The sequence below is a fragment of the Eleginops maclovinus genome, chromosome 12, assembly GCF_036324505.1.
Source record: "Eleginops maclovinus isolate JMC-PN-2008 ecotype Puerto Natales chromosome 12, JC_Emac_rtc_rv5, whole genome shotgun sequence".
NCBI lineage: Eukaryota > Metazoa > Chordata > Actinopteri > Perciformes > Eleginopidae > Eleginops > Eleginops maclovinus.
In genome coordinates, this window is record NC_086360.1 from 5,265,371 (window position 1) to 5,288,306 (window position 22,936).

The 22,936-nt window shown below is 39.2% G+C and overlaps 1 protein-coding gene across 1 annotated transcript; it reads left to right on the plus strand.

Annotated features, from left to right (window-relative positions):
- Window positions 1–1,933: 1,933 nt before the first annotated feature.
- On the plus strand, window positions 1,934–21,873 carry LOC134873836 (solute carrier family 12 member 2-like). The gene is made up of 26 exons (XM_063897717.1): window positions 1,934–2,803; window positions 4,670–4,795; window positions 4,968–5,043; window positions 5,316–5,411; window positions 6,010–6,149; window positions 6,244–6,354; window positions 7,177–7,285; window positions 7,412–7,539; window positions 8,450–8,534; window positions 9,207–9,355; window positions 11,657–11,764; window positions 11,995–12,118; window positions 12,212–12,313; window positions 13,175–13,330; window positions 14,512–14,611; window positions 15,559–15,670; window positions 15,771–15,911; window positions 16,151–16,257; window positions 16,912–16,991; window positions 17,240–17,377; window positions 17,601–17,714; window positions 19,177–19,288; window positions 19,386–19,472; window positions 20,066–20,201; window positions 20,312–20,379; window positions 20,661–21,873. The coding sequence occupies exons 1-26, from the start codon at window positions 2,372–2,374 to the stop codon at window positions 20,794–20,796; spliced, it is 3,273 nt and encodes a 1,090-aa protein (XP_063753787.1). The 5' UTR covers window positions 1,934–2,371; the 3' UTR covers window positions 20,797–21,873.
- Window positions 21,874–22,936: the final 1,063 nt, after the last annotated feature.

The window sequence follows — 22,936 nt, forward strand, 5'->3', positions numbered from 1 at the left end:
CTGTCTTCTTCTGCAGTTTCCTCCAGTTTCTCTCCTGATTTCTCGGTCCAGCGCTCTGTCCATTAAAATGTTTCCTTCTCTGGAGCTCTTTTTTTTTTCTTTAGTGGGTACAGTTTGACCATCATGAATCCAAAGAGTTGTGCTGTTCACAAATATTCAAAATAATATTTAAAAAATAGCAATCATCATCATTCATCAGGTTGTATATCATTCATCTGTTTATTTAAGTCATGTCATTGCTCCATGTGTGTATTTCAACTGTTCAACATTCTTCTTCTTCTTCTTCTTCTTCTTCTTCTTCTTCTTCTTCTTCTTCTTCTTCTTCTTCTTCTTCTTCTTCTTCTTCTTCTTCTTCTTCTTCTTCTTCTTCTTCTTCTTCTTCTTCTTCTTCTTCTTCTTAGTAGTTTAACACTCACTGTGTTTCCGCAGTTCTCATGTTTACCACCAGGTGTCAGTGATGTAACCAATCACAGGCGCTTCAGCACCACAGACAGAGCTGCAGCTGGGTCAGTTTCTATTTAGTTTATTATTTTTTTCATTGTATCTATATCTACTATATTTATTGTCACAGCACAACTTAATAACAACATTATGAAAAGTATCCTTATTTTATTCGAAACTATTCCACAAAAAATAATGACTTATCAGGTCAGTCACAAATATGTACAACACTATGCAGAAGAGCTGAAATAAGAGATGAAAAATAAAACATAGTAATGAGAGACAATATATAATTTAAATGAATACTTATTTTGTATATGTAAAAAAAGGTTAAAATGTTAATAAATAATAATAATAGCAACAACAACAATAATAATAGTAATAATAATGGGTTTTCGTCAACATTGTTCCTGTAATACTCTAAAATTATTTTACCTTTTTTAAAGTTTCTAAGAGCAAAATAGTTCTCATAATCATAAGAAAAGAAAATGATGAACCTAAAGACTTCTGTTGAAATACGAAGAACTGTTCTCCTCTATAATTTGTTACTCTGACAATATAAGTGACAAATCTACTATCATTTCGTTCTTTTTATCGAGGAAATCTCAAAGAACAACATTTTTGCTGTAAAAGAACTGCAAACGTGTGACATTATGATGACGACATGTTGCTTATAACTCACAAATGTAACCTTGGATAAGTTTATTAATAAAGTGGAATTTGTCGAACTGGTCCCCTTTATTCTCTCCTTGTATGTATTGTCCAGTGTTTGGCTCCAGAATCAAGCACTTTGTCAGAGAAAGCAGCTGTTGTTCCTATGCAAACGATGCACACACACACACACACACACACACACACACACACACACACACACACACACACACACACACACACACACACACACACACACACACACACACACTCACACACACACACACACACACACACACACACACACACACACACACACACACGCACACACGCCCTCAGTCTCCTTGCGTGCCTCTATGTGAATGTCTCAGTGTGTCACCAGCAGTGATGTAAAATGTCTTTGTTTTAACCTAGCGCACACACGCACGCATGCACGCACGCACACACACACACACACACACACACACACACACCTTGATTTAGTTTTTACGTTGTTTGTGTTTTTATACTTTTAGGTGACATTTATTTGGTTTGGTTTCCACGTCAGTTTTGCCGTCAGTCAGGGCACGTGCACGTAATATGACCTGACCCATGATCCAGTGTGAGCTGAACTACAAGAGGCAAGGTCTCATGTCCCTCTCTCATCATGTCCTTTCTGTCTCTTCATCTCTTTTCCTCCCGACATGGATGCGCCACGACGCGTGCCAAAGTTTGGTGCGTAATGGACACCGACCCATCATTCCTTCCCCATCCTCCTCCTAATCCCCCTCCTTCTCCTCTCCGCCGGGTTCCCGTCATGCTGAGATGTCTCGAGAGTCTAGAGAGAGGAGGAGAGAGGGAACAAGACGGATGACAATAAACCGTTTGAGTCGCCATCTGAAGGGACGGCACGCTCGCCAACACGTGGATGGATGGACAGATGGACAGATGGAGAGGGAGAGACACAGATTGATAGGCGGAGAGAGACACTGAGTCAAAGAGAGAGAGTTGGTGTCCTTTACGCACATTACGTCCTGGCCGGTCCAGTACCCAGGGTTGCAGAGGAGATGATGACACTCTGTGTGTAACTTTTGTTTATAAATGTTTCTTTTGGACACTTTAATGACTTCTTCTTCTGCCAGCCTGCGGTTGTGTGTGTCTGCTGGGACTGTTCGGTACTACATGCTGCGGAGCTGCTGCCCAGACCTCCCCTCGGCTTTAGAGCAGGTGTTCTTGACACGGTAACCATTCAATATAAGTGACTCTTTGGACAGGTTTAGAGCGTCTAATCCGGGGGGACATGTCAGGACAGAAGCCGTCCTTGAAGAGCGGCGGCTCTCCTCAGAGCCGCTTCCAGGTGGATACGGTGACAGAAGCAGCAACCACCCCGGCCTCCACAGATGCATCCAAGCCAGAGGAGTCCAAAGGCCGGTTCAGAGTGGTGGGCTTCCTGGATGCAGGTGCCCTGGGCAGCGCCATGGACATCGGACTACCACCGGATGTCTTCCACGAGCCGGACACGGCACGGAGCGACTCGGTCAGCCTCCATTCAACGGGCACGGGACATACACACATCTCTGACTCCCACTCCAACACCTACTACATGAGGACCTTTGGACACAACACCATAGACGCTGTGCCCAACATCGACTTCTACCGGCAGACCGCTGCACCTTTTGGGGAGAAGTGGGGCAGACCGTCGCTGTCGGAGCTGCACGATGAACTCGATAAAGTAAAAATGAAATGTGTTTTTATTCCCCTAATACCATAAAACATCAAACATCGCAGAAATTATCGCGCAAGTTTGTGGTGTAAGACTTTTTGAACTTAACTCAAAGTACCAGTACCCAGAGTTGGGAAGTAACTTACATTGACATTGTACTTTTACTCCACTACATTTATTCAATACCTTCAGATACTTTACAGCTCTGGATTAATGATGGTAAATATAATCAGCCCTTAAATCAGACTTTAGTTCACCTGGAGTAAATCCAGCAGCTACCCTGCAGTATACAAAGCCATTCAAACTAGCTGCACCTTTACCAGCTCTGAGAACACTTTAATGATCAATAATTATAAAACATATCAGAGATATTATTCTGAAATGGACCAATCACACAATGACTACTTTTACTGTCGCTACTTTAAGTACATTTTGATGAGAATACTTTTGTACTTCTTCTTGAGGAACATTTTGAATGCAGGACTTTTCCTGTAACAGAGTATTCCTACACTCTGGTACTTGTACTTTTACAGGATCTGAGTACTACTCACTCACACCTCTGCTAATACTGCACTTTTAAACTGAGGATGGCGAAGTTCTCATAACTTTGAAGTACTCTGAAGTAACTGTGAAGTAAAAGTAACACTACCATAGTGTAATATGGTAACAACTCCTTGTTTTATTTCTGTGTAATAAAAATACACAAGTAGTCTTAAAATGTTCTTGAAGTGTGAAGGTACTCATTCTGCACAACATCCTATTCCTAATATGTTATTAAGCAAGTATGCATTAATGTGTTCATCACTTTAATCCTGTTAAACAAGGAGCTCATTTATACTACTTGTGAGTTTATACAAGGGATCAATCAAGTTTATTTTCACCTATCATACATGATTTAAAAAAAAGATATATATAAGTATTATTCACTGAGAATATTCAATAGTAGTTATCAAGTAAATAGTAGTTGAAAATAGATCAAACTAAACTAGAATAAACACACTTGCTGAAAGATGATCATTTAATTCATTTGAAGACTGAATGAAGTGCAGCTCTTAAGTTAATGTTTAGTTATGGGCTGGGATTAGGGGTATGCATGCTGATACAAGTAAACATTCCCTACACTCCCATCTCAGAGACTCCGAGTGGGCTTAGTGACATCACTGGAGGCATGACCCCAACACACCAACTCAAACAAACACACATGCACACACACACAATGCTGCCTCTCATGACCCTGTAGGCATCCCACTCCTCTAGGTAGCTGCAACATAGCCCTACATTGTACAGTGATAGTGAGCAGTAAAGTATTCTAACAGCAGGATGTTGGATGCCGTACGATCCACATAATGCAACTTTTCTTAAAGGGCCCCTATCATGCTAATTTTCATGTTCATAAGAGTATTTCCTGTCTCTACAGGGACATGTCTCCATGCTTTAATGTTCAAAAAGGTCGTTATTTTTCTCATACTGCCTGTGCTGCAGCACCTCTTTTCACCCTCTGTCTGAAACCAAAGCCCAGTCTGCTCTGATTGGTTAGCTGGCCGTCTCTGCTATGATTGGTCAACCACTCAGAGATGTCCCGCCCATCAGCCTATCACATACAAAGTAATGGATCGCCAGCCAATAGAAGCGCTAGTGTAACCCAGAGATGTCTTTGTGTCACGGAAGTAAACAAAGGAGTCCAATCGAGGTGTTTCAGGCAGGGGGGGAAGGGAGTGTGTGGTGGAGAAACTCAGACTGGAAGGAACTTTATGGGATTTCAGAATTTTCAGACCATTTACATTAACAAAAGCCATCATTGATCAACTCATTGAAAAATCACCTGTTTTTGTCCCCGTCAACCTGTCCCACCTTTGCTGTGATTTTGGTTGTCAGGATCCATTTGAAGATGGTCTGGCCAATGGAGAGGAGCCTTCAGCGGCTGAAGAGGCGGCGGCAGCGTTGGCGGCAAAGAATGCAAAAGGAGGAACTATCAAGTTTGGTTGGGTCAAAGGAGTACTGGTTAGTGTTTTGTACAGGAACATTTAAAGGAGTAGTCCTCTGTTTCTCACTGGGATAAGATCTTATCTGACCAAATCAATGTCTTTTCAACAGCAATTTTAATAACATAGACTCATCTCCGGTCTGGGGATCAGGCTGGTCCACACAAAATGAACGTGTTTGTGCATTACAGATCCGCTGCATGCTGAATATCTGGGGTGTGATGCTTTTTATCCGAATGACCTGGATTGTTGGCCATGCTGGAATCGGTGGGTACAACTCAACTGAGTTTAAATGTTTGAGAAGAATCCAAGTTTGAGCTCATTTTCCTTCAGGAGCCAGCAGATCAAAAAGTTCCATTACATGTATTATTTGGAAGCTACAATACTTACACAGCATGTATCTAATAAAAAGTATTGTGGGCGTATCGAAGGATGATTTGGATAAGATAGTCAGTTCTGGAGTTAATATGATTCATCAAAACTGTTGTTTCAAAATGTTCTGATCTGTGTTTTTTGGTTTGTTTTGTTATGTTTAATAGGTCTGACCATTGCGATTATTCTGATGGCCACTGTGGTCACCACCATCACCGGTCTGTCCACCTCTGCTATCGCAACCAACGGCTTTGTAAGAGGAGGTGAGAGCTTTCATTTTGCGAAAAGTCATACGGTTAGTGTGGAGTTTACAACCCAGTTATCCTCACAAACAGAAGATACACTGAAAAACTGAAACGTGGACTTTAATTAAATGTATTATGTCAACAAGTTGCACATAAATAAGTTCAGATAGGTTCAAACTAATATTATTACTTTTCACTAACTTAATACAGTTTTGTGCAACCTGTTGACATAATACATTTAATTAAAGTCCACGTTTCAGTTTTTTCAGCTTCATTTTAAAATAACTTGTATTTTTTTACAAACTTGAATTGGCTCTAAAAAATATGAGCATTTAATAGCCGACTTACAGACAAGTCAAACCTTTTTTTGGTCAAAACCACAGGATAAATAACATATTTGAAGTAATAATGATAGCTAAAGTTGATTGATGAAGAGAACTGTACCAATGTTCCCAATGAGTCAAGTGTTCATTTTACTTGCATAACTCAACCTAAAGACCTCTGTGTTGGCACTCACCATCCACGTTAAGTGTCCCTGAGAACAAAAGGTAATTTTCAAATTCAAACGGTACCCCATAATGAAACAATGACTAATATTTGTGTCACTATGGTGCAGGCGGAGCATACTACCTGATCTCCAGGAGCCTGGGACCGGAGTTCGGAGGGTCCATCGGTCTCATCTTTGCTTTTGCCAACGCCGTGGCTGTGGCAATGTACGTCGTAGGCTTTGCAGAGACAGTCGTTGAGATGCTTAATGTAAGAAATATCTTGGTTAAACCATTCACACATCTCTGAGTCTGTTTTGCATAGATACTCATATTGATCTTCCTGCTTTGGTTGTCGGTTGCAGGATGTCGATGCTTTGATGACTGATGAGCTAAATGACATTCGGATCGTTGGGACTCTGACTGTCATCCTGCTGCTGGGAATCTCTGTAGCAGGGATGGAGTGGGAAGCCAAGGTAGGACAAAAAACTGGACATCTTCAGCTGACATCTCATAGACTGACACATGACGCTGATAGTAAATGATAGAGATCCTGCTGTTGACATTAGAGCCTCAATCATCTGTCTTTGGTCCGACTGAAATATCTCTACATTAGTTGGAGGGCAAAAATGAAAATATGTGCAAGTATTCATGGTCTCCAGAGGATGAATCCTACTTTGTTGATCCCCTGACTTTGCCGCTACCACCACCATGATGATGACATAGTTTTTTGTATTAAAATTAAAACAACTTATGGTTGGATCGCATTTACCGCTGATGTAGATATTGATGGTCCCACCAGGATGAATTGAAATGCTTTTATTATTCATTTTCCATCTAGCGCAATCTTCAGGTCATGACCAAAAACCTGCAGATCTAATGCCCTTCCCCATTACCATTATCTGTTCTTTTAGTTTATCAGTACTTTTTTTGGAATGATGACATGCTATAAGGCTAGAACATTTTACAGAACTTGCTCAACATCAGCATGTTAGCACAGCCTCATTATCTGAAATAATCCAATCAGACAATAGCCTTGTGTTATGTATGAACTTGCTATGTGCAATTTACGTCACGTGTCATTTATAGTTACAGTCACCAAAATGTGACAAGTAGAGTTACAATCCTGATCAGGATCAGAGATCAGTGATGGTCTCAAGTTATGAACTACCATCCTAGTATCAAACACAATCAGCAGATGTTTTGTTCACTAATGAGATCATTTGTTAAAATAAAAACATCACATTGAATATGCTATTCTCCCGATGTGTGTCTTTCTCTCTGTCTCTGTCCATCAGGCTCAGATTGTCCTCCTGGTGATCCTTCTGGCAGCCATCGTAAACTACTTCATAGGAAGCTTCATGTCAATGGAGAGCAAAGACCCCAAAGGATTCTTTGGCTACAATTGTCAGTCTGCACTGTTTTTGCTTTACTTTGTATTAAAGTGTCCCTGACCTTACATATGTAGTTTGAGAATTTATCACTGAAAAATACATTTAAATTCTCCTCTGTTTGGGTTCTCTTCTCTTTTAGCTGCTATCCTTTTTGAGAACTTTGGTCCAGACTTTAGAGATGAGGAGACATTCTTCTCGGTGTTCGCCATTTTCTTCCCTGCGGCCACTGGGATCCTGGCTGGAGCCAACATCTCCGGAGACCTCACAGTGAGTTTTACATTTAGCGTTATATAATATAGGCATATGCTACTCTGTTTCTGTTCAGATGGTTCTGTTCAGAAACAGTAAATAAGTGTTGAGGTGTGTCCAGAGATTTAGGCTTGCTTTTCTGTACTTCCTGCCGTTTAGTTTTATTAGTCACCAGCTTGGCATCCATTGGTACGCAGATGAAACTCAAATCTATATCTCTGCTTCATCTGATGATCCAAGCCCTGTGGACACTCTTGTACTGTATATAACGTTTCAGAAACCTTTCATTGTAAGGCTCAAGAACTCATTTATTTTTGGCCATATTGCATTTTAAGAATAAAGTCACATCTAAAAAAAGGTAACGGTTTTTCACTCAAGGGTTATTTAACTTGTCTTGATGTCTAAACAATGCAGCCAAGAACTTCAACTGCCTTTTTTAAAGTTTTGGAAATAACTTTAAGGCGTTGTTTCAGACTGTACAGTTTAGTTATTAACTCATCACTAAGTTGCTCTGCCTCTTTTACATTAACGAACATCACTCCAGGACTTAAGTCTATGATTGTAGACGTACACGTGGAGTTGAGAATATGAACACCGCTTGGTATTTATAAAGAGAGCTTGAATTTTTGCTATCATCCATTTATCTAAAACTCACAAAATGTTTAGCTCATGTACAGTAATAATTATCATGTATTATTTCTTGTTCTGACTTCTTAGCTCTCTTAGATGTGACTCAAAATACTTTTGTTGGTCTTTTTCAGAACACATACTTGTGGTTAAAGTTACATATACATTTGTATTATTACTTACACCAGCTGAAGTCAGTGAAAATATTATTTTAGCTATGTAACTCATTAGCTTGAGGGTAAAATTACATTTTAAATTTCCAAAAAAATAAACTTTAATGTCGTCTTGTCTCTTTCCTCAGGATCCCCAGTCGGCGATCCCTAAAGGTACTCTGCTGGCCATTCTCATCACAGGAGTCACATACATTGCCGTTGCCATCTCTGCAGGTATTTAATACTTATTGGTAGCTCCTGTTCCAAAAATCATTAATACTTGCTTACTTCAGAACAGCTGTTTATTTGTCATGTAAAATTGTAATAATATGCATTTCATAAATTATGTTTTTACATCTATAATATTTGCATAATATTTGCATTATTCACCATTTTTGGAACTATTAAAAATAAAATTCAAACATACAGCTCTGGAAAAAATTAAGAGACCACAGCAGCATTATCAGTTTCTCTAGTTATATTATTTATAGGTTTGTCTTTTTTAATTTTTATTGTATTCTATAAACTACTGGAAACATTTCTCTGTGTTGGAATTCAACAGACACTGGAATGGCTGCCATACATGTAGAGATAAAGATTTAAGAACAATCTGGATTGGTCTCTTGATTTTTTTCAGAGCTCTATATTACTTTTGCTGTTAACGTTGATAAATAATAATAATTGTCATGTATACATCTTGTGATGTGACTTTAAAAGTAAAACGTAAGACAGGAAATCCACCACCAAAGAAAAAGGAAGAAAAAGTACTAAACAATTGGCGTGTGATACATCTATGAGTGGTCAATGTTCTTTGTGAGGTTCTTATTGGTGCAGCAAACTAGTTGACTAAATCTCCCTAATTATTTGGCTAATGTTAGAGTGTGTGTTGGCTTTCTAATCCTCCAGGTTCCTGCATTGTCAGGGATGCCACTGGCGATCAAAACGACACGGTGAGCGACACGGTGAACTGCACCGACGCCGCTTGCACGCTGGGCTACGACTTCTCCATCTGCAAAGAGGGAGGCTGTCAGTACGGCCTGATGAACGACTTCCAGGTAACGGACACTAACCATAACCCTAACCCCAACCCTAACCCTAATTCTAAAGATCTAATGACCAATAAGATACAATACTGTTTTATTATTCAAAATACTGAACAGGCCAGCTCAGGAATTTGTGTTACATAAAGGCCAACACACATGAGCAGATGTGACGTGTATCGAAACACCCACAGCCATTGTTTTTCTACGGAAGCCTACACATTGACGGAGATGCCATGTCACGATAAGAGACACACATACAATCCATAGAAGAAGAAATCTGATCACATTCATCATTAAGATCTTGTGTTGTTGGTTATGCAGCCTTCAAGACCATGACGAGACTTTTAATTTATGTGAATAATGATACCTTGACTGTGTTTCCATCATAAAGACACACTTCAGTCACCTGGTTTTGATGCTACAATTGTGAACACTGTAATATTTTAACTCAAGATACACAACCCCCGCATTTTATTACCGCAAGTAGAACTACTTAGATTAAGAAGATGATCAAAGGATACTGGCTTTCAGGACAATACTGATTTTCTACATCTGGTCCCTGGATGTATATATTTGAATGACAATAATGGAAAGTCAGAGAATCATTTATAACTGCTTAACGGACTGTCAAATGAAAAAGTGTAAATTGTGTCAGACTGCAGCTCGTGTTCCTGCGCGCCGTCGTAGATTTCCTGCACTGTGTGTGTGTGTGTGTGTGTGTGTGTGTGTGTGTGTGTGTGTGTGTGTGTGTGTGTGTGTGTGTGTGTGTGTGTGTGTGTGTGTGTGTGTGTGTGTGTGTGTGTGTGTGTGTGTGTTAAAGACAGAGCTGTTCCCAAACAGTGCAGCAGTGATAATAGTGGCTGTTGTTTTGAGTCACAAGGTTCTTTCTGGTTAGAGCTAGAGCTGAATGAGAGCATTGACAACATCCACCTACACACACACACACACACACACACACACACACACACACACACACACACACACACACACACACACACACACACACACACACACACACACACACACACACACACACACACACACACACACACACACACACACACACACAAACACACACACACACACACACACACACAGCTCTCTGACACTGATATCGCTGACATTGTCTAGATGTCGTCCATTGCTACGGACGGAAAGACTGTCTCTGGTTTAATTATAATGATATTATTAAGTTCTGCTTTGTCTCACTAAAATCTGTCCAACTGAAAAACAGATAAATCTAACATCTGTGTGTGGTTCTCGTCCTCTCACATGCTGACAGACGTCACATAATGTTGGTAGGTGTTGATGTTTCACAATGGAGCTCCCTTCTATCCTTTTGTCCAGTCAGTAATTAAATATATTAATTGCGTCATGAAAGGAGTTTTCTTTTTTTTTTGTTGGAACAAAATGTTCCCACTTTTTCGCATTGATAAACTGTTCACTTAGACTATTGTTAAATGTGTTTTAGCTCGATGGAGTCAAGGCTGATTCACATCACACAGATTAAATTCCAGATGCGATGATATTAGATTAATAGGGGTGTCATCGACCAAGAATTTACATAATCAAAATTGGAGACCCCTCTCCATTGACATGAAGCTTCCTATGAAGTAGTTTGCGATGGCTGCCAGAAGGATCACCAGGAGGACAATCTGAGCCTGATGGAAAGAGACAGAGAGAAAGACACACATCGGGAGATTGTAACTCTTAATTGTCACATTTTTGTGACTGTAACTATAAATGACATGTGACCCATTGAGACCCCTCTTAGATGTACTGTACAAACAGCTTTTCTTAGCTACAGCTGTCCTAACTCAATACAGTTCTCCAATCACAAGAAACCCATTTGGGCTTGGGAAGGGTTCTCCCCATAGAATCCAGTACAGGGCTTCACCTAGGTCGATTAAAGTAGGGTTACAATACATAACCATAGTTTCTACAAACTGCAAATAGATATTTCTATGCAAAGATTAAAGTTGATTCTATGTATCGCAGGCAGCTATTTCTTAGCAAAAACAAAAGTTGTTTTATGCACCTCAAACTGTTAAAAAACAAAATGGTGGTTCTATAGCATGAGACTAAAGATGTTAATGCAAACCACTGCTCTACTGTATGTGATTAATTTTGCATATGATAATGAAACAAATGAGACACAAACAGCATCCCATAAATTCTTACTTGGAAACATAACACTAAGCTACATGAGTCGTGTGTGTGTGTGTACTGTATGTGTGTGTGTGTGTGTGTGTGTGTGTGTACTGTATGTGTGTGTGTGTGTGTGTGTGTGTACTGTATGTGTGTGTGTTACAGGTCATGAGTCTGGTGTCGGGCTTCGGTCCTCTGATCTCCGCAGGGATTTTTTCAGCTACTCTGTCCTCGGCTCTGGCCTCACTGGTCAGCGCGCCTAAAGTCTTCCAGGTCAGAAATTCCTTAATAGTCATATTTGAACAAGACAAACTAACAAAAACATCTTGCATAGAGGAATTACTGACAATAACTGTTTAAAAATGAACATGTGTATATCATCAGCAACCAAAATATAGTGACTTAAGGAGTTATTTGGTGAAGTTGTCATTTGTAAGAGTTTCATATGTCATATCTCTTTCTCTTAACAACTGTGTTAACAAATATAATAAATTAACCATCAGGCGCTATGTAAGGACAACATCTATCCAGGGCTTGGGGTGTTTGCGAAAGGTTATGGGAAGAACAACGAGCCTCTCCGTGGTTACGTCCTGACCTTCTGCATCGGCCTCGCCTTCATCCTCATTGGTAAGCTGCAGTATGTTGTCGTTGCATCTAAAGATTAAAATTACAATGAACAGTTCGTATTGAATATCAAAGCTTTCTGTTGTTGCCTGTTAGCGGAGTTGAACATCATCGCTCCCATCATCTCGAACTTCTTCCTGGCGTCGTACGCTCTCATTAACTTCTCCGTCTTCCACGCCTCCCTGGCCAACTCTCCAGGTAAACTCACAGTTTGGTTTATTCAGTCTCCATAGATGATGAGATCTAAGATGATGATAATATAAGATGCATGCCATGACATACGAATTCATTGAAAGATGTCTTACCTTTTGACTACATTAGAGGTCAAAGAGTCTTACTTGCACCTTTGTTACACTTCTGTTTATTGGTTCGTTAGATTACACTCTTATACTTAAGCTGCATTCACATGATACGCAACTTGCTCTTTGCTCACCGTGAGGTTTGGTGAAGAACTTTGGGTTTGAAACTGACAGATAAGTTTGACTGACAGTTAAGTTTCCACAGAAACAAAAAATGACAGCTCAGAGCCGTTTTACTGTGTATCATGTGAATGCAGCTTTACATGCATGAATAGAATACTCAGTCAAGCCTCAATTTCCGATTTAAGGAAGCTATTTTTTATCTTACTTTGTCCCCTAAGGTGACACAGGTATAGCGCTCTCATTGTCGTTGTTACTGAAAGTGAACTTAATGCCTGTTGTTACCATGCCTTCAGAGGACAACAACACTTGTGTGAGTCATGGATTTGTGGACAACTTGCTAACAATATTTGTAGTTTTATGTTGTATAATAAAACTATATTGGTAACAAGTATATTTTCATGGCTGCACACATTGTAAATGATGTAAAAAAAAGTGAATTTAGGATTAGGGTTCAAACATGGATTGTTAACCTTCCGAATATCTGGTTTTAGGCTATATAAAGTAAATAAACAGTGAGGAAGAAAGTGTGAATTAAATCTTTATTGTTTCAGTTCAGATCTTTTCTTGTATCATGATCTGTATATATTTGCCATTATTAGCATGGCTCTTTTGGATTCATTCCCGTCTGTCAACACAGGGTGGCGTCCGAGTTTCAAGTACTACAACATGTGGGTGTCTCTGGCCGGGGCAGTCCTGTGCGTTGTGGTCATGTTCGTCATCAACTGGTGGGCAGCTCTGGTCACTCTGCTCATAGTCCTCGCTCTATACATCTATGTCAGCTACCACAAACCTGGTGAGGACATGATGATCTCACACTTTGTTTGCTTATTTTCTAACAGTACATCTGATCAATACCAACCACTCGACTCTGCTACCGTCAATGTTAAAGACAATGACAATATCCCCTTAATGCAATGAAATCCACCACCTTCGGTCAAACACCAAAAAGAGATTGCTGAAACATGGGAATTGGTTGACATGTTTTCATCTCCGGTTGACTCATCTGGAAGGCAATGGGTTTTAATGAGTTTGTATTAGATGATTGAAAACAAGGCCTGTCGTCTACCCAAGGTGAATAGAGTTCAACGTTTGGTTAACATAAAATATGTCATTCCCTTATCGTGAATTTCGACGCTTTAATCTGTCTTTAAAATGGTGATTTCTTCCAAATGACTCAATTATACTCCTTAATGTCATCAAGAAGATCAAATGCAATGGGACTTCTGCAATTACAAACAGTATATGCTAAAAAATGGAATTACTTTGTGAGTATGACCTTGTTGAACAAAACGTCCAAGTATCAGACACAGAGATTCATTCTTCAATAATCCAAAGTCAAATAGAAAAAATATATATATATATCTTGCCTAAGGCAACAGAGCGATGCTAAATTTAGGGTTGCTCTATGAATGTACTTCAATACCTCTATTACTATTAGAATTAAGATAAATAGTTGCCTTATCATTGTGGTTCCCTTCCTGTTACGGATTGTGGCCTTGATGGAGATGAACCGATTCAGCTGTACTGATCCAATACCAGATCTCTGTTATGGCAGGTATATCATCCACTTGATAATATCAACATTTATTATACCAGTCGAGCATATTATATCAGTTCATCTTTTAAGATAGAAAATGTCTGCTAATAATCTGCCATCACAGGTTGCAAATGTCAAAGAATCCAAAAACTAAAATAATACATTTCTCTTATTTTCTTTGAAAGTGAAAATACTAAAACAATGATATAACAAAAATGGGCTCAAAGTCAAAGAAAACATTATATGTGTTGCGCAATGATGTTATTAACTACCATCCTACTGTGATCTGTCCGACTATACTTCCTTTTTTATTCCACTTCACAAACCCTTAATATTGTGTGTGTGTGTGTGTGTGTGTGTGTGTGTGTGTGTGTGTGTGTGTGTGTGTGTGTGTGTGTGTGTGTGTGTGTGTGTGTGTGTGTGTGTGTTTCCTGTAGATGTGAACTGGGGTTCATCCACCCAGGCTCTGATCTACAACCAAGCTCTGACTCACTGTATGAACCTCACTGGAGTCGAAGACCACGTTAAAAACTTCAGGTCAGCTCAATGCTCCAGATTTGGGTTTCAGAAATATAACTGTTACAGGTTTATACCAACTCAGACCACTAATTCTAAAATATCCATACCATAAACTATTGTACGATTTGAAGGGAGATGAGGGGCAATGTCATTGAAAATAACATCCCCTTCCCTCCACCCTCTCCAAAAACTGTGAGTGCATTGGAAGAGAGGTTGTTGAGTTGGATATGTTTGTCTGGTAGCCTGATTCATCCATTGGCAAAATACTTAACCCCAAATTGCTCCTAATGGCAAGGAATATGTGTTACTATCAATGGGTGAATGCTGACTTGTATATGTAAAAACTCTTTGAGGGGTTTGAAAGAACTGGAAATGTGAAGGAGTCAACTGCTAGGCTCGGGACAAAGGCTTTAGTTTGAGGAAACACTTACTTTGCTAAAAGTCAGTACACGGCAGATCAGTCGGACAGGCAGCCAAAACAGATGAGGAGTAGATGAAGGATGAAAGAAGACCGGCAACGAGGGAAATGGGGACACACAGGGAGGGATGATAATGGGGAACAGGTGAGCCTTATTGTGATGATTACACAGGCAGGGAACAATCAAGGGCTGGACGTGGTGAATCTGAAACGAGAGGAGAGGTGAGTAACAATATAAGAGAGGAATCACAAAATGACAACATAAAGTTAACTTGGCAAGAAGGAACCTTACAGCGAAAGCGCTATACAAAGGCAGTCCGTTGAAAATCATATTTGCCAGTTTTTTGATTTAGAAAAAAGTGAATGAATAAACCTAAAAGCAAGATGGTGGATCAGTATCTCATCTCCAGCGGTAAACAGTCTCTTTTTCTTTACAGACTTTGATAAGTCTAAGCTGTGATTTCCATCGAAACTGAAAGTGCTTTCAGAAACTCTTTGAATGTGATGTTAAAGTTAGTATTTAAATGTTTGAATTCCCCATTTCCAGGCCGCAGTGTCTGGTGATGACTGGGTATCCAAACTCTCGTCCTGCTATGATTCAACTGGTGAATTCTTTCACCAAGAACGTCGGCCTCATGGTCTGCGCTCACGTCAGGACCGTATGTACACATTTAGCTCAGTCTGTTACCTTCACTCAACATCACTGAACCACTGTATGCAAGATTCTTCTCTGTCTTTTTCCTGTCATTACCTGTTCAGGTGACCCGCCGGCCAAACTTGAAGGAGTTATCTCAGGAACATGTCCGATGTCAGCGCTGGCTCAATAAAAAACGTATCAAGGCTTTTTACACACATGTGTTCGCTGACAACCTGAGACACGGGGCGCAATTCCTCATGCAGGTATGAAAACCAGGATCAAAATGTAATTCTTAGGTTTAGCAAGTAAGTATCTCCATCATTACTAAAAAGGTCTAAATGTGGAAGTGGTAGCCTTGATTTTATTATTGCTCTTTTCCCTTTTTTTATAGTTGGTTTGCGAATTCAAGCCATACAAAGATAGATAAAAATGATCCAGTAAACAATTCACTTTTATACCTATCCTGGTTAAGGTAACACATAACTTGTTCTCTGATGTTCAGGCAGTTGGTTTGGGTCGCCTGAAGCCCAACACTTTGGTAATGGGTTTCAAAAACAACTGGAGTGATGGAGACATGAGAGATGTGGAGATTTACATCAACACCATACAGTAAGGACTGAAGTGTCTTCTTAAAAGAGCTACTTGCATTTATTGGAGGTTTTTCTGGGGTTGGTTTCTGCAGACTTTTGAATACTGCCAGAGGGTGTTCAGCCTGAGAAGCACAACTCATGGCAAGATAGCCACATGTATATACTGTATCATGCGTAAAATTATAACAAAAGAATATGGAAGCCTCGCCACCATCACACCGGTTCATTTGGTTCGTCTGTCATGGACATACTGTTTTTTTGCGCTGCTGTTTTAAATTCTCCTACCACCATAGTAGGGAAGCAGAGGGAAGCGCTAGATAGCTGATTGTGATCCGATAAACAGTAAAGTCATCAAATTTAGTGATGGCACACTAGCAAATAGGCTTCAAGTTCACCAGTCACCAAAACAAGGAAATGTTTTTTGACTGCTGAAATTACACTGTACACTTGATTGGCTCGAATGGCTTTCACACCAGACATACCGCTCCAGAGTTGACTTGACAGCAAAAAGAAAGTGTTAAATCTACATTTGATTTCATTTTTTCATTAACTAAATAATGGGAAAATCTGACTGAATTACAAAATATGTTTTAATCTTAGTAAGATGCATTGATTTATCAAGTAGATTTCCTTTGAAGGACAGTAAAGTTACATTATGTGTTCTATGATGCAGCGATGCCTTTGACCTGCAGTTCGGAGTGGCGATCCTTCGGCTACAGGACGGACTGGATATCTCTCACATCCCGGGCCAAGGTACATCCTCTCTTTTTAATTTTGGGTGATTTTAGTTGCATCACTGTTCGTGTTTTATGTTTTATGTTTTTTATGATCTAACTCTGTCTTTTTTTTTAACTTGTATTCAATTATGTTCTTCACTTTTTACTCATTGTTACTTTAATGTATCTTGTCATGCTCTGTAAAGCACTTTGGGCTGCATCTTATACATGTATGTCTGAACTATGTAAACGGTATGAACTCTATCTCCCTGTTTGTGCCTGTAGACGAGCTGGTGTCATCCCATGAGAAGCCACCTGTTGAAAGTAAGGAGATGGTGGTTACCGTCAATCTCTCTAAAGACCCAGAATCCGACTGTCCTTCAAAGAACACCAGCAACCAGAGCAGCCCACTCATCACGATAGGTACACCTGAACATTTATTTGCTATCTGGCTTTCACATCCTGGTTTTTTTTGATAATGGAACCGTTTTATTGGGTCTATCTTTATCTTCCATGTACCGGATTGGTCCAGCAGATTCTCTTTGAACAATCTCAGTGTTGGACAGACTTTCATCTAATCACTGCTGTCAAAGTATTTCTTTAATCTCGGCCTGTGTTGAATCATTTCATGTGTCACCTGTTACAGAGACCAAGTCTCCTCTGAGCCTGACCGACCAGCGTCTGCTGGAGACCAGCCAGCAGTTTAAGAAGAAACAGGGCAAAGGAACCATAGATGTCTGGTGGTTGTTTGATGATGGAGGTCAGTTTTTAATGTCCAATACAAGGCAGAAGGCTTACGAACCACCAAAAGATACCTCTAAACCAGGGTTGTCCAAACTACGGCCAGGGGGCCAAATGTGGCCCGTGGACCATTTTGAATCGGCTCAGCTAATTCAAAAAGTATAATGAAATATGGCCAACAAATTAAATTTGTGCTGGTCTTATTTTGTACTTAAATATATATGTTAAAATATATTACACAGTATTCATTTGTTCATAAACCCATTTTTCAAATAAATTCAGTCAATTAAAGTTGAAAACATGTTCTAACTAATCTAAGTTGATGAGAATAAAGCCCAATAACTTATTTCCATAACCAGCTTGAAATAGACCCTTCATATTTCCTCTTCCTATAAGCAATCTGAGGCTTCTGTTTTAAGGATGAGCTGCCTAATAAATGAAGGCCTACGAAGAGCTGTGATTTTATTAAAGCATATTCAAGAATCAAGCATAATTTACCTACAAATGAGTGATTTTGCTAACTTATAACTTAACTTACGAGGCGATATACCCCACCTCCAGCTCTTCATAGGTTTTTCTGTGGCCCTCAGTGAAAACATTTTGGACATCCCTGCTCTAAACCAACTCAAAGCATATCTGACAGGATGTCAAGCTTAAAAGCTTGAATGCAAAACTTTTGTCTCCCCTTTTAGGAAGTGAGAGTAATTAGCATGGAGATGTGGTCACAATGTAGTGGTGCAGGAATGAGTCCTAAAACCTAGAAATGAGATTTGCCACTTCAGATTTCCTTGTCTGAAAGTCAATGGTTTTTGGAACATGTTTTTTGTTTGAAGCCTGAAATAAGGTCTGTTTGTAACACAAACTCAAGATATTTCAACGTTTAGTTTTACAACATAAAATATGTCCTAAGCTTCTTTGAGTCATACAAATAAGCAGCTGCTATTTGTCTATTCTATAGCCTAATGTTAGCTTTTTACTTCTGGCGATTCCCTTCACACAAAAATAATACAAAAAACTAATGTGGAGATTATCATAAATGTATGTTTTCAACAGACATCATTTTCTGTATTATTGCAAAATGCAATGGGAAAAAAACCACCAGTAATACGTCTTGCATTTCCTTTACTTTATGCTCGATAAAAAACATCAGGTTAGGCAGCGTTACATTTGTGTTTTCTGCAAGATGAGAGATGTAGTTCACATTAAAGCAGACATAATATGGGTAATTCCTAGCCCAATTCAAGCAAGATCAAAAAATGATTTGGCTCTCGCATTTTTCTGGTTACCTTTTCTGTCAGAAAATCTGTCAAGATACTTTTTAGTAGAACCAACTAACTCATTTGAAAGTGCTTCTTGTTTAACATGGGTGCTAATAAATATTGAATATATCCATCTTAAGCTAACAAAAAACTGGAGTTTACACACTGCGAACAGGGATTCAAACTACCCATTAACTGGTATTTAATGTGTTTGGGTTTCAGGTCTGACTCTGCTGATTCCCTTCCTGCTGACCAATAGGAGCAAGTGGGGTGACTGCAGGATTCGCGTCTTCATCGGCGGGAAAATCAACCGCATCGACCACGACCGCAGAGCGTGAGTCATAGCAGCTTTCCCTTTTCTTATACCTTATACACCAATTACATTGTGTATGAAGATTAATGTGTGTGTGTGTGTGTGTGTGTGTCATCAGCATGGCCACATTGCTCAGCAGGTTCAGGATCGACTTCTCTGACATCCATGTCCTCGGAGACATCAACACCAAGCCCAAAAAACACAGGTATATAACGGTGGCTCCTGGTGAAAAGAAGTATTTCACTGTTGGACTGTCACAACGTAGCGACGCAAAAAATGTTTCTTGTATTACACAGATGATTGGTTAGCCTAGCCACCAAAGCCACTCAGATAACAAGATTAAAACTGACTAAATGATTGTTGTATTAAGACTAATTTACATATTATATAAACCCCATGTCGCGGATCATTAATGTAGCTCAAGTGTTTCGCACAGACAGACCTATTGACTGACCGGGTCCCAATAATTACGATATCCGTCGTCTCTGTGGATGGCCTGAAGACACAGATAGTCTCTTTTATCATCCTTTTCTATGTTTAGTTAAAGTAAACTGAACTTTGGATCTTTTTTTAGTTTGACGTGCAATAAACAAAACAGTGGTTTTTATTCATGATGAAACATTTTTTCTGCTAAGCGCCCAGTCTTTGTCTTCACTGGAAAGTGGGTGGGACCACAAATCCTACACATGTTGGCTTTAAACCAGAATGAAAATATAGTTTATATGGCTTTCAGATGTGTCAATGTTTTTTTCAAGAATCGGATAGCTTGGGTAATAACGTGTTTGTGCGGTTGTGCAGTAAGCTGAGTTTCAAGGAGCTGATTGAGCCGTACAGGCTGAAGGAAGACGACATGGAGCAGGAAGTTGCAGAGCGGCTGAAGGCCCAGGAGCCCTGGAGGATCACTGACAACGAGCTGGAGCTCTACAGGGCAAAGGTCCCCCCAAACATTGCACACTTACCCCTTCTGACCAATCAATATCTTGCTGAGACTTGTGAGTGAGGGCGGGCTGTTTTAACGCCAACGTGATGATTTGTGACTTTCAGAGCAACCGCCAGATCCGACTGAACGAGCTGCTGAAGGAACACTCCAGCATGGCAAAGCTCATCGTCATGTAAGAGCTTCTTTATTATCAATTTTACACTTTAACTTTATGTTTTGTTTTACTCACTTATTACTATAAGTTAAAGACGTGGATCAAATTGTTCAAATGACAGCAGTGGAGGAAGAAGTATTCAGATCCTTTACTTTAGTAAAAGTGCTAAAACCACACTTTAAAAAAGCTCTGCCTAAGTCATTATATTATGTATATTATTATAAAAAACATTCATGTTGCTAAAAACTAATAAAAATAAAAACACTTGTTTTCTGTATTATCATTTTTTACATTCTCAGGAGCATGCCTCTGGCCAGGAAGGGCACGGTGTCGAGCGCCCTCTACATGTGCTGGCTGGAAACTCTGTCTAAAGAACTACCGCCTCTGCTGCTGGTGCGAGGAAACCACCAGAGTGTCCTCACATTTTACTCTTAACAAACATACACCACACACACACACACACACTCACACACACAGGGTCGACAGACTGACATGGTGTTTCTTACAGTGTTACACCGCCTACAGCTGCACAACAACAGAGATATATTATGATGCTTAAAGTTTTGTGCCACACATCTGAAACTCTCCTGCTGTGAAAAAAGTCTAATGTTTATCCATTTGTCTTCATTTCAGTAAATGTCTGTCTCCTTAACACATTTACCAACCAGATCATTATTTTGTAAGTGCAACATTAACCGGCTGTATATTCTATGGCTTCTGTACGGTGGCTGACGAGTGTAAAAGCGCTACAACAACCCAAAACACTTACATTTAGAGAAACGTGCTGTGGTTTCAAAAAACAATGCAAATATAAAAACATTTTCAAAACATGTAACAAAAATGTAAGGAGTTCGAAACGCAACAGAAATGGGGACACTAAAAAGTGACGCAGCTGGGCCGGACGGCTAGTTATGGATTAAAAAATTGGCCAACTGTCACTGGTGGTAGAGTAGTCTGTTTCATAATTGTAAGTGTTTTGTCAGCAGATCTGCATTAATATTGGTAGGAATCATGCGATCACGTTGTTAAAATAAGCCAAAAAAACGAACAATTTAGGTGCTTTATAATCCCTGGACTTCAACAAGCGCTCCGGTCCAAGCTGGGTGCTTTACTTTTTAGTGTCCCTGTTGTGTTTTGAGCTTCTGGCAGCGTTTTGTATTCTCGTTGCTTCGTTTATGCAGCCCTCTTAGTAAACACTGAAAATGTTTCGTTAAGATGTTTATACAATTGCATGCGTTGTTCAAATTTGCATCTATAGAGCGCATTTCTCCTAAAGGAAATATGTTTGGCTATTGTAGCTTGTAATTTGCACTTGTCGGCCACCATACTTCTGTGTGTTTTTATTTGAACTACAGTGCAGATTAACTTATTTTATTTATATTTATATTGGTTAAGTGATGTTTCAGAATATTTGCTGGTATTCATGTGGCCTGTGATTTTGAAATGGGTGTTTTCAGTAGCGAGACACTGTATGTGCAGTAACATTATTTTGTACATTGATTGATTAAAAAGTTTACTAAACCACATGTTTCTGTCACGTTTGTTCTTAGTTAGCTTTTTGGGGATTTTTTGTTTCTAATTTCAGCTCTTCTAGAACAGAGGAGGTTATAAAGAAACTGTTATAAAATAAGTGTGAGATATTAAAGTGTTACAGTAATGAAGGGATGGAATTTAACCAAGTACTTTAACTCATGTTCTGTATTTATTTGAGGTAAAACGTTTGAGTTATTATTATTATTATTATTTATAAATGTTTCATTTTAAACAATCTTTTTCCTGAACTTTCAAATGATCTCCAGTCAACTTTAAAAGCAGAATGCCTGCAAGCTGCGTTCAATAACAGTAGTCAGAGTATGCAGCAGAAAAAGGAATGCAAGCGGGTACAATGGGCAGCATGTGCAGCATTTAGAGACTCCTTGGAAAGCGCAACATTCAACGTTTTTAACATGTTTTTGAAAAAAATATCAATGAATGAATAACAGCTGGAAAAACGCCATCGCATTTGGGGTAGTAAAACGTCACCAGTGTGCCCTGGTTGTGATGCAAAAGTACTATGTGCACTCGTTTCCCATCGGCAGATTATTTTTGATTTTATGTCTTAGACAAGGTACAAAGAAGCTTCTGAGTAATTTCCAACAATTAAATTAGTTTTTTTACGTGGTCAGAAACGTATGATTTGAAATCCTAACTGATTTCTATAGAGCAAATGAAGGGGATTTTATGAAGAAAAATCATCATTAGTGGCAACAATTTCTTAGCTTAATGATTTTACCTTATTACTTAGTTATATTATTCCTCTAATTCATTTCGAACCTCCAGCATAAATGTTCTTAATGACAAAGTGTATAGTGAATCTTCTTCTTTCTAAAGAATTTAATTTTGACACTTTGTTGTGTGTGTAAAGAATGACTTACTGTTTATACATGCTTAATTTGTGTTTCATATAATTACAAAGGGTTAAGGCATTGATCTAAGATATGTGTTTGCCAGTGATTTAGAATTTGTTTTATAAGCCAAGTATTTGTGACAATCCAATGCATTTGACCCAAATGTTTTCATCGTTTTTTGCAGAAAT

What these genes read in the sequence shown, in the direction of transcription:
- LOC134873836 (XM_063897717.1), top strand. Translation starts at nt 2,372, where the DNA reads ATGTCAGGACAGAAGCCGTCCTTGAAGAGCGGCGGCTCTCCTCAGAGC. An exon ending in AGGATTCTTTGGCTACAATT is followed by an intron (nt 7,286 to 7,411) that starts GTCAGTCTGCAC and finishes CTTCTCTTTTAG; the next exon opens with CTGCTATCCTTTTTGAGAAC. An exon ending in CTCCCTGGCCAACTCTCCAG is followed by an intron (nt 12,314 to 13,174) that starts GTAAACTCACAG and finishes CTGTCAACACAG; the next exon opens with GGTGGCGTCCGAGTTTCAAG.